The 12,185-nt window shown below is 37.6% G+C and overlaps 1 protein-coding gene across 1 annotated transcript; it reads right to left on the reverse strand.

Moving 5' to 3' along the window:
- Positions 1-3,515: 3,515 nt before the first annotated feature.
- On the reverse strand, positions 3,516-4,918 carry LOC148101263 (homeobox protein ceh-30-like). Its single transcript, XM_087845983.1, has 4 exons — positions 4,888-4,918; positions 4,117-4,478; positions 3,931-4,014; positions 3,516-3,782 (listed from the first exon to the last, which is right to left on the reverse strand). The coding sequence occupies exons 1-4, from the start codon at positions 4,916-4,918 to the stop codon at positions 3,516-3,518; spliced, it is 744 nt and encodes a 247-aa protein (XP_087702109.1).
- Between the last annotated feature and the right edge of the window lie 7,267 nt (positions 4,919-12,185).

Genomic DNA, 12,185 nt, shown 5'->3' on the forward strand with positions numbered 1-12,185 from the left:
CAGGAGGTGAGCTGGCTTCAAACAAATGATGAACGCACAGAGATGTGGTGCAGAATGTGCCGTGAAAATTTAATAAATGACAAATTAATAAAAAGGCATGAACATTTTTTTTGTATCGAAAAAATATCGAAGCGTGACACCAAAGTATCGAACCGAACCGTGAATTTTGTGTATCGTTGCACCCCATATATATATATATATATATATATATATTAATTATAAAAAAATAAATAAAATAGTAGAAACAAAGCAAACCATAACAAAAGGGAAGGACAGATATACAAATCAAGTTAGTTTCAGGCTGTTAAGTCCACAGTGTGTAAATTCTCCAGAAAGTTGTAGAATTTTGACCATATAGCCCAAAACTTGTCCAGTTTATTTCTTAATATACAAGTTATTTTCTCCATAGATAGTATAGATGTCAGTCCATTAAGCCATTGAGATAGTCCACATATTTTTTTTGATTTTTCCAACACATAGCAATACAGCGCTTGGCTTCCAAAAGTCCAATCGTTAACAGAGCTCTATTGTTTGCAGCAGGTACAAAATTATTCAGGTATATATTTAAAATACATATTTTGGGACGAAGTAGAATCACATCACCAATAATTTGACTCAACAGATTTATTACCTTTCCCAAAAAATTTTCACATGTGGACACTCCCATATACAGTGAAATAAAGTGCCCCTGTCCACTCCACACTTAATACAGGTGTCTGGGATGTTTGAGTTAAAATGATGCATTTTTGATGGAGTAATATATTGTCTTGTTAACCATTTATATTGAAGTAGCTGAGATTGCACAATAATTGTCTGACTCTGGGCCAAGGAGCATGATTTATACCACTCATCATCAGATATATCCATTTGCAAATCATTTCTCCAAGCCTCTAAAATAGACTGTGATGATTCTTTGGAATTTTCCATAAATAATTTGTACAATGCAGACACTTGGCCTCTCCCATTTAGATGCTTTATAACAGTGTTCTCTAGATAGGAGTAGGTGGGGATTTCTAAGCTGTTACCTTGTGTGGTTAAGATAAAATTTCTTAATTGAAGAAATTTAAAAAAATGTCGGACAGGAATAGAAAAAGTACTTCTAATTTCTTCAAAAGGCATAAGAGTATTATTCCTAAATATATCAGACACTTTTCTTATACCTTGATCGAACCAAAATTTAAAACCTGCATCCGCCCTACCAGGAAGAAAGTTGTTATTTCCAAATATCGGAGTGAACCTAGACAGTTGTATCATTTCTCCCAAGTAGTTATGTATTTCAAACCAGATCATTATAGTGTTTTTTTTTTTTTTTTTTTTTTTTTAGAAAGGGCTTCTTAGTTTGCTTATTTAGTATCTTCCTGTCGGCTGAGTAATGATATAAGTTAGGGGGAATTTTGATTTCTGTAGACTACATAGAAACCCACACTGGAATTTGCTCATTAACAAAATAAAACATTGCCGCTCTGATTTGAGCAGCCCAAAAATACCACTTTAAATTTGGAAGTTGTAAACCCCCTCTTTCATAAGGGAGGTATAATGATGAGATTCTGAGTCTTGGTCTTCTGTTATTCCAAATAAAGTTTCGGAATAGTTTTTGCAAATCTAAGAAGAAAGAGTTTGGTGGGGAGAGAGGTATTGATTGAAAAAGGTAGAGATATTTTGGCAAAATTGACATTTTTAGTATATTAATACGACCAATTAAAGATATAGGTAGTCTTTACGTTTAGGTGTATTTAATAAAAAGGCTAAAAAGTGGATTTGGTGGTTCCTTTGAAGTGGTTTTATTTATGATCCTAAGTCTGTTATTTATCATGAGTTTATTAATGATAAAATTTGTACGTCTTCCAAATAGTACGAGTTTTGTTTTGCTCAGATTCAGTGTTAATTGACTATAGAAAAAGTCTTCAATTTCTTAAATTAATTTTTCTAGTTCATTCAGAAGTTACTTCCACAATAACTTTGTATCATCTGCAAACAATATGACTTCTGTGTCTTTGCAGTTACTTCAAATTAAGACATGTCAACACAAACACCTTTACCCTCACTTATCTCTCATGGCCCTGGTGCCAACTGTCTGCATTGATTTGATAATTAATCAGAGGTAGCAGGGTGTGATACAGGAACTCTAAAAGACACATTAGCGTATGTTTAGTGGTCACTGGGTGAACTAGGTGCGTCTCTAATTCTGAATGAGCCAGAGGGGGCCAGATGCATGTGTCTATGGGGTTTATGACGGGCGTTGGTGTGGCTCATTAGCCTTGCTATTGTTTTACAATGTAGAGGTGAAACTACCATTTGCTACCTTATAAACTCAGTAATGTTCTCTACATGATTACAAAGATCTAAATTAGAGGTGTAAGTCATTGTTTGTATGTAATATTGGTATAATTTGGCTTATATTAAAACATTTTATACATATCAGGTTTCAATACTCACTGAAATAATGCAGATTTCATGCAACATATATTTAAAATGGAGCTGGATTTGCTCTGATACATTTGGAATTACAAGCTATGTGTACAAATTTTCTGATAATAGAAAGTAAATTAAACATCGGTGCAAAGATCAAACTGGTTGCTTGTCTGAAACAACCAGAGCAGGAGGTTAAATCAAAATCATCTAACACAGATCTAGTTGACATGAAAGCAGAACAAGCAAAACTGTTCTCAACTCACCAGTGAGAAATATCCATAAAAATCATGATATATCACCAGTTTGTCCTACTGACAACCTTTGTCCTACTGAAAGCGTTAGGTCCAGATGAACAGAATCAACTTTGTGGGATTTCCTGACGTGGATGATTGAGCACGCATCAAGGTATTTACAGAAGCCACAGATTCTATTGAATTCTAATATTTCTAAAATCAATGGGTTTTAAGATAAAGGGCCTAATGTTCACCCCATGCCTACAATTTACTAAAAGTACAGAAAACGGAACAGATCAGAATCCTGATATCCTGCCAGCTCAGTCATTGATACTAGCTACTACTTACAATATCTGTGATATTGAACATTAACTGTTGTAAGGCTCTCCACCTTGGCTGATGTGTGAAGAAGAAAGCACACACCCACATGAGAAACCAAACACGAGATTTCATTACACTTTTTAACAAAAAATGTGTTGAGACTCAATAAAAATGACGCATGGAGAAAGTATTTCGTTTTAGCAAAGTCCTCATTTATTGGAAGTAAAATCATTACAGATTCATGTTGACTTTACAACAGTTACACCATATAAAAAGTGGACTTTATCAATCACTTACACAAGCCTTAATCTACCCCACCAACTATGACCAAGCTAATTTTTCCTTGTTTTGTAAAAGTGTAAATGACGAAGAAATTCACTGAGTTTTATCAAACCTGCCTCTGTGTTAACTTTTAAATAACTTTACATTAAAATGAAATCATAAAAAAATAAAATTAGGCATTTCTGATATACTGGACGCTATCTTAAGGCTTCAGAATGATAGTTGAGAAATGAAAGATGTAACAGTAGCCACAGCCATCTTTAGCTGTTAGCAAGGCTCTCTGCTTTCTCTATAAAAAATGTGAAGTCCGGGGTTGTTCATATTCCATGCAGTGCTTAAGACACCAGTGTTGCAATCATAATGTCCGTTGCCTGGTGGGATCGACCAGCCAAACATCTGGGGTGAGTTGTAGAGGGTCAATTGAGGTCCAGAGACAACATTGCCCACAGCATCAGGATAGTGGGCCTGATTATTTGCACCCTTTCTCATGAAGCTGATGTCCAGTTGTTCACTGAGTGAGGACGCTCCCTGAAACTGAATCACAGACAGATGCACAGTCAGTAAAACCACAATACAGAGTTCTTGTTTTAAATTATAAACAATACACTTCATCTAATTAAATGAATTCCCCAGATAGTGACTGAATTAAAAACAGTTCTGTTTAATAATTGGAGATACTTACATGAAGCGGGACGCCCTGATTGAGATGCTGAGAATCTGGAATCCTCCTAAACTTTCTCCTTCGATTTTGAAACCAAGTCTTCACCTAAAGATGGCGGAAAACGGAAGAAATTTAAAGAGTACAATAGACCGAAAATTCAAAACGAATTGAGTTCCTTATGTTCTAGTAACCTTGAAAAACACTCACCTGTTTGTAGGTCAGTCCTGTCAGCTCTGCCAACTCTGTCATCTCTTGTGGTTTAGGGTATTGTTTCTGATTAAAGTGATGGACAAGAGGTTTTAACTGGCTGTCTGAGAACAGCCCTCGGGTCCTTTCTTTGAGCACCTTGGCCTTTTCTTCCTTCACACACGTAGTACGTGTGACAGTGTTGCTGCCCTCCTGGTTTCTTGGGGCACGAAAAACCAGTTCCTCCTCCGTGACGGAGCTGGAAATAGCTTCAGCAGTCTCAGACATGTTGCTCATCTCCTTAGCGAGAGCTGCCTCAGCCCATGCTGCAAGTTCTTCCAAGGGAAGACTCCCTTGCAGGCTGCTGCCAGAAATCCACAAGTCTGTGAGGATAGAAAGACAGAGGCTAAGTAAGCACAAGTATATATGGTCCACATGGGTCACCGTGGCTACTGATGTTTTGGCACAGTTGAGTTTTTAAACAGAAAATAATACAAAAGGGAACAACTGATGAGCCTTAATCAATTTCCCACACACACAATTTCACTTGATTTTACTTGCTGAATTATTAAAATGTGCCACCAGATGTTGCCAATTAGAAAGTTTAAAAAGGGACTCAAAGCCCAGATGGTCCTGAAGTGGACTCTCTGTTCAGCTGTGGAGGGAGAAATGGTGACTTCTGCCATAAGGACTTACAACACAGAGTGAAAGGGTATTTTTGCTCAAAGATGTCTTCGAGGTTAGCCAACTCTGTTCATATTAGCTCACTAGAAAACAATGCTGAGTACATACCTGGAGAAAAGTGCATCCCATAATCTTCCATCTTTGAAATCCCAGTGATTGAAACAGGAAAGCTGGAGAAAGTATCTCTGATGAAAGAGCTCCAAACCAAGCAGGAAGGTGAATTAAGACTTAAGAGCAATTCTTCTGGGCTTTTAAGGAGGTTTGTTGGTGTGGGCAGGAATGTGGGGTGTTGAGCTTCTTCTTTCGTGAGTCTCTTTACAACCAGTCAGGCTGTTTCTACCAACTGGCATCATTTACATTTGTTTAAAATACTGTTTCTCAGGTCTGAAAAAAAGTACAGTTAGAAAGCAGCCATACAAATGAGCTTTACCAAATCCTTCCACCTCACACTTTATAAAATATGAAACACTTAATGCCTAAAATGATTTTATCTTTTAAGCACTGGTACTTCAAGAAATGACAAAGTGTGATCTCCAACTTGGGTACAGAATATCTACTAAAGCTGGCTTGAAGTGTGGGGTGAGGGGCTTCTCCTTTTCCCAATTTTGTAAATAAGTCTCTACAGTAAATCGGAACAAGATGGATTTGATGCGTTTCTCAGAGTAACAAACGTTTTCCTCAGCTGCAAAGTCTGTTTTTTTGCTTTTATTAACATTTTAATGTAGGAACCGTTTTCTTTCTACTGAACTAAATCCACCAGCTGTGTCAGTGTGCAGGAGGAAGCACACATCAGCCTGTGATGAGAGACTTGAGCTCAAAACAGGTCAAACTCTTCCTTTGGTTGGTGGGTGTGACATGACACAGCGAGATTTCTGAGTCTTTTTTTTAACAGTATTTAACAGAAGCTTTATTTCATTCTACCAGTGTCCTGATTGGAGGAAAAGTCATTGCAGATAAATGTATTGGTGACTTTGAAAGAAATATTTTGTGAGGACATGACTGGCTCCCTCACTGGTGTGCTCATGTTTGAGCAGCACTTAGCAGCTAATTACTGAAATGAACTCACTGCATGTTTTGCATCAATTAACTCAGTATTAGAAAGAACTTTCCACTCACATAGAACATTTTTGCAAAAACATCCGCACGCTAATTTGACCTGCAGCCGTTCAGTTACACCTCTGTGTAAACCCCCACAGCAGCTTGTTTAGACAAAAATGGTTTTTGTACTCATGCAAACCATTCACAAATGTGGCACAGAATATCACAATGACTGCTGACCACTCATTTTGTCTTTATTAACTTTAATAAATGAGTCTGTCTGAAAGTGGCAAGTGAAATTAAGTCAATTTATCAAGGTCTGCATATTTAATCGTGTGTTTAAAACAAAACAAGGTGGTCTATATAATGTGAAAAATATATTTAATAAAACAAACAAATCTAATGAGTTTAGATTGTTCTGCTTTCATGTCAACTAGATCTGTGTTAGATGATTTTGATTTAACTTCCTGCTCTGGTTGTTTCAGACAAGCAACCAGTTTGATCTTTGCACCGATGTTTAATTTACTTTCTATTATCAGAAGATTTGTGCAAATAGTTTATAATTTCAAATGTTTCAGAGCAAATACAGCTACTCTTTAAATATATTTTTGCATACGTTCTGTATTATTTCAGTGAGTATTGAAACCTGAGGTTCAAAATGTTTTAAAATAAGCCAAATCATACTAATATTACACACAAATAATGAATTACACCTCTAATTTAGATATTTTTGATCATGTGGAGAACATTATTGAGTTTATAAGGTAGCAAATGGTAGTTTCACCTCTACATTGTAAAACAATAGCAAGGCTAACGAGCCACACCAATGCCCATCATAAACCCAATAGACGCAGGCATCTGGCCCCCTCTGGCTCATTCAGAATTAGAGACGCACCCAGTTCACCCAGTGACCACTAAACATACGCTAATGTGTCTTTTAGAGTTCCTGTATCACATCCTGCTACCTCTGATTAATTATCAAGTCAATGCAGACAGATGGCACCAGGGCCATGAGGTAAATTCGGGTAAAAGTGTTTGTGTTAACATGTCTTGATTTGAAGTAATTTCAAAGACACAGAAGTCATATTGTTTGCAGATGACACAAAGTTATTCTGGAAGTAACTTGAAACTTCTGAATGAACTTCAGGTGAAATGAGTTCACCTGAAACCTTGGCTGAATATGACCTACACCCATTTTCACACCTTGGCTCGTGTGACTAGGTACAGGATCGTTATGGGGTCTATTGTCCCTCTTGGGGCAACACTATATGGATTAAATCTGTGACTCTCTACCACTTTGAACTGAAAAAGCCTATCAGATGAGAGGTGAAACGTCTGCAAGCAACTAAAAAAGTCATTTTCTTTCTAAAATCCTTAGACTACGATGACCTGGATAACTGGGAACCTTCCCAGACATCTAATAGAAAATGAATTTAAGAAAATGAAGACTTGGTTTTTCTATGATTTAACACTAAATCTGAGCAAAACAAATCTCATACTATTTGGGAGTCAAACAAATTATATCATTAATAAACTGATGATAAATAACATAGAATTAGGATAATAAACCAAACCCACTTTTCTGCCTTTTAATTAAATACTCTTAAATTTAAAGGCTTGACTGACCTCAGAACTCTACACATAATTTATAAAGCAACAAACAAATCTTTGACCCACAACATTTAGGACTTGATCAGGGCTTGTGTGGAACCTTCTTTAAATCTCAGTGATTCACCGAGATAGAAAACAACTTGAAAGAGTGAGTGGTGAATCAAAGAGAAGAAACTAATGTAAAGTGCACAAAAGAATGTTAAACTCAGCGATACATCTAGTGAGCAGCACTTCTCTGAGTGAAACGAGCTTCTTGATGTCAGAGGTCAAAGGAGAAAGACCAGATGACTTCATGCTGATAGGAAAGCAGCAGAGACTAAAAATAACCACTCATTTAAAGCAAACTATACAGAAGACCATCACTGAGAGCACAACATGTCAGAACTTGAAGCACATGGGCTAGAAGCAGCAGAAGACCCCACTGGCTACCACTATTGTCAGCTAAGAATAGCAAACTGAGGAAACAGACTCACAAATATTAGACAATAAGAGATTGGAGAAATGTTTCCTGGTCTGACGAGTCTCCATTTCTGCTGTGACATTCTGGGTCAGAGGCTAAACACAAGATTTCATGACTTTCACTTTTTAACATCCTATCAAATATTGTAAATTATGATGTTAGAGACTCAATGAAAGCAAAACAAAAATGCAACCAGTATTTAATCATAGCAAAGTCATCATTTGTTGGAAGAACATCTGAAGACAGTTCTTAGCGCAGGTTCTTAGGGGACACACTCATCACAAAAGCGTACTCTGACCTGGAAGTCTTGGTTGAATTCATTGACAACCAGTTGCAGTGCTCTGGTAGCTTCACGCATACCGATGGATATATGTAGTAATCTGAAAGTGATCGGGGGGTGTTACGTAGAAGCGGTGTAGATTTGCAAGAGGTGATCTTGGAACTAAAAATGGCCATATTATAGGCTTTCAGTGTTTCCTTGTGCCCGTGGCTCTTTACGACACCTTTGAGAGTTACCTGGAGGGAGGAAGTAGTTCCAATGAAAGAATTGAATACTGGAGGCATTTTCTTTGCAGCCAGTGTCTGGAGTTCTGGTTATTCTTATTTGCAGACATCAGAGATAACTGGTACTTTGATGGTGGGTTTCCGGACAAAAAACTTCTTCAGTGCCTATGCCTACCTTAAAAAACAAAGAGTACATTTCAAATTCTTTTCAATCTAGTCGCAGGGTGGGTAAATTGCATTGTTCTAAGGAAAAGATTTGAGATATTCCACAAAGGGTGTCCACTTGTGGATAAATCTTTCAGAACTACCTTTCACTGTGAGTGATATCTTCTCCACCCTCAAGAATGTCCGGACAGTATTAAGCAATTGCAATGCAGATGGAGACATGGGAGATTTCCAAAGAAGTAAAATACAGCATCTAGCAAGAAGGGAACAAAAAGCTAAGATCTTAGTTTGCTGGGGAGTTATTTTAAGGGGGATCTTTGGAACTCCAAATATGGCAATTAAAGGGTCTTCTCGGATCTGACTTCCAAAAACCCCTGAAAGTACAGAAAAGAAATCAGTCCAAAATTTGTTCAAACTTGGACAGAAGAAAAACATATGGCTTAGATTGCAAGGGGAGGTGTGACATCTGTCACATTGGTCTATAATTGAAGGAAAAACATTTAGATAAATGGGATTTTGAGAAATTGACTGTATTTATTACTTTAAACTGTATAAGCTGTAGCCTAGCACATCGTGTACCTGAACGCATGATGAGATTCACCTTATCCCACCATGATTCAAACAGTTCAACACCTAATTCACGCTCCCAGGCGGTTCTGATTTTACCTGAAGAATCAGATTTGGTCACCATAAGCATACAATATATATTTGATAGAGGTGATTTTTGATTAGGCCTAACAACCAGAAGGCCAACCCATGATGGATCAGCAGGGAGAATTGGGAAATTTGGAAACAGTGATGAGACAGTCTAATTTGCAAATGGAGAAACAAGTGAGAAGGAGGTAGGTTACATTTTGAGGATAGTTTCACAGAACTATCCGCAAGAAAGACATCATCTTTGTAAAGGGCTCTCATGGTTTTTATGCCTCTTTCGTGCCATGTCAAATAGGCGCTGTTGGTAGTGGCAGGGGGAAATAGATGATTCCTTAACAATGGTAATCTGGTACAGGGGGATATGAATTTAAAATGCGACCTGAACTGAAACCATATCTTAAGTGTAGAGAGCACTACGGGATTTGAAGCAACACTACTCAGTGATGAGTAGATAAGGGAGGCAGGTGGAAAAAATATGGAAAAATTGATTGAATTTCAAGTTTACACCAAGTCAGGTCAGGTGAATTTAGCCAGTAGGTCAGCTTATGAATATGTGAAGACCAGTAGTACATTAAAAAATTTGGTAGGGAAAGACCCCCATTAGAGGTAAACTGTTGTAATAAAGAGAGCCTCAGTCTAGGGGCTCTTCCATTACACAAAAAAGAAGAAACCATCTGGTCCAGGGACTTAAAAACTGTTTGGGCAGAAAAAGGGGGATACACTGACATAAAAAGAGAAATCTGGGTAGCACATTCATTTTGATAATATTAATCCTGCCAATTAGTGACAGTGGGGGTGAATTCTACCTCTGGAAATCTAATGCAAATTGTGAGACCAGGGGGGCACAATTCTCAGAAAACAGTAAAGGCAAAGTTCGTGTAATGTTAATTCCAAAGTACCTAAAACCCGAGGGGCTGAGCTTAAAAGGAATGTCAGACTGCTCAAGTGTTAACGCTAAAGAGTTTACAGGGTAACATTCACTCTTGAGTAAATTAATTTTATAGCCAGAAAAAGAGCTGAATTTTTCCAAGACAGATAAAATTGGAGGAAGACTACATATGGGGTCAACTACATACAAAAGAAGGTCATCTGCGTACAGGGATACCTTAAGTTCAACACCTGCACGGATAATTCCATGAAAGGAAGAGAGGGATTTCAGAGCAACAGAAAGAGGTTCTATGGCTAAAGCAAAGAGAAGGGCAGAAAGAGGACATCCCTGTCGAGTGCCACAGCATAGTGGGAAATACTCAGATCGAACCGAGTTGGTGATGACAGAAGCCTGAGGGGATGTATAAAGAAGTTTGGTCCAAGATACAAACCTTTTTCCAAACCCTAACCTATTCAGTACTGCAAAAAGTTAAATCCCATTCAACCCCATCAAAGGCCTTTTCTGCATCTAGAGAAATGATCACCTCAGGAGACGTGGGACAATGAGCAGAAAAAATTGTGCTTAGCACCATACGTGTGCATTCTGTTCCTTTGAGATAATCTGTGGGAGAACGGCCTCGAGCCGAATTGCAAGTAGTTTTGCCAAAATCTTAAAATCTACATTTAGGAGAGACAGGGGCCTGTAGAACTCACAGGCCGTAGGCTCTTTGCCTTTCTTCAGTAAAACTGAAATAGATGCTTTCGTTAAAGTGGGGGGCAGCCAGCCTTTTCTCAGAGATTCATTATATAGATCAAGAAGGAGAGGGGCTAGCTTGTCTTTAAATTTTTTTTAACAACTCAGCTGGAAATCTGTCTGAGCCTGGGGCCTTACCGCTCGCATACACTTGATTGAGCCAAAAACTTCCTCTATTTTAACAGGAGCGTCGAGCTGCAACTTTTTTTTTTTTTTTTAAAGTGAACATATAAGGAGAGGCGTCCACAAAGTATTTCCTGCCATGGCGTCCACGTCACCATGGTAATGGCACAGCCAGATAACAACATGAGATTTCAAAACAAATGTACATTTAACGAGTTACTTTTAATGAACCTCAACATAATTACTTTTTTAATTCTTTGTTATTTATCATACTCCTGAATAGTATGAGTTTTGTTTTGCTCAGACTCAGTGTTAACTGATTATAGAAATAACCGAGAATTCAGTTAAATTCCTTTTCTAGTTCATTCAGAAGTTGTTCCAAGTTACTTCCACAATAACTTTGTGTCATCTGCACATAATATGACTTCTGTGTCTTTGAAATTACTTCAAATCAAGACATGTTAACACAGAAGCCTTTATTTATTTCTCATGGCCCTGGTGCCATCTGTCTGCATTGACCTGTTAATTAATCAGAGGTAGCAGGGTGTGATACAGGAACTCTAAAAGACACATTAGCGTATGTTTAGTGGTCACTGGCTGAACTGGGTGCGTCTCTTTAATTCTGAATGAGCCAGAGGAGGCCAGATGCATGTGTCCGTGGGTTTATGACGAGCAATGTTGTGGATCGTTAGCCTTGGTATTGTTTACATTGACTTATGTGGGTGTTTTAGTGTCAGAGACTTTTACAATGTAGAGGTGCATTTCAAAGGTGAAAGCTACCATGTGCTACCTTATAAACTCCAAATGTTCTCCACATGATCACAAAGATCTTAATTATGTAAGTCATTAGTTGTATGTAATATTGGTATAATTTTGCTTATTTTAAAACATTTTCAAAGATGCTGAGTTCAATTGATGTAATTTCAGTTGCCACTTTTAAACTGTTTCATTTAATAAAGTTAATGAAGACAAAACGAGTGGTCAGTGGTCATCATGATATTCAGTGTCAGATTTTTTTTTCTAATGGTTTGTCAGAGTTTGAAAAACTTGTTTTGACCTTAAAAAGATGCTTTGGGGGTTTACACAAAGGTGCAACTGAACGCCTGGAGATCAAATTAGTGTGAGGATGCATTTGCAAAAATGATCTATGTGAGTGGGAAGAACTCACATGTTGAATTTATTTATTTTTTGCTAATTTAAGAGCAGTTAAAACAGACACTAAAGTAATGG

This window comes from Neolamprologus brichardi, chromosome 9 (assembly GCF_056152115.1).
Source record: "Neolamprologus brichardi isolate AB-2024 chromosome 9, ASM5615211v1, whole genome shotgun sequence".
NCBI lineage: Eukaryota > Metazoa > Chordata > Actinopteri > Cichliformes > Cichlidae > Neolamprologus > Neolamprologus brichardi.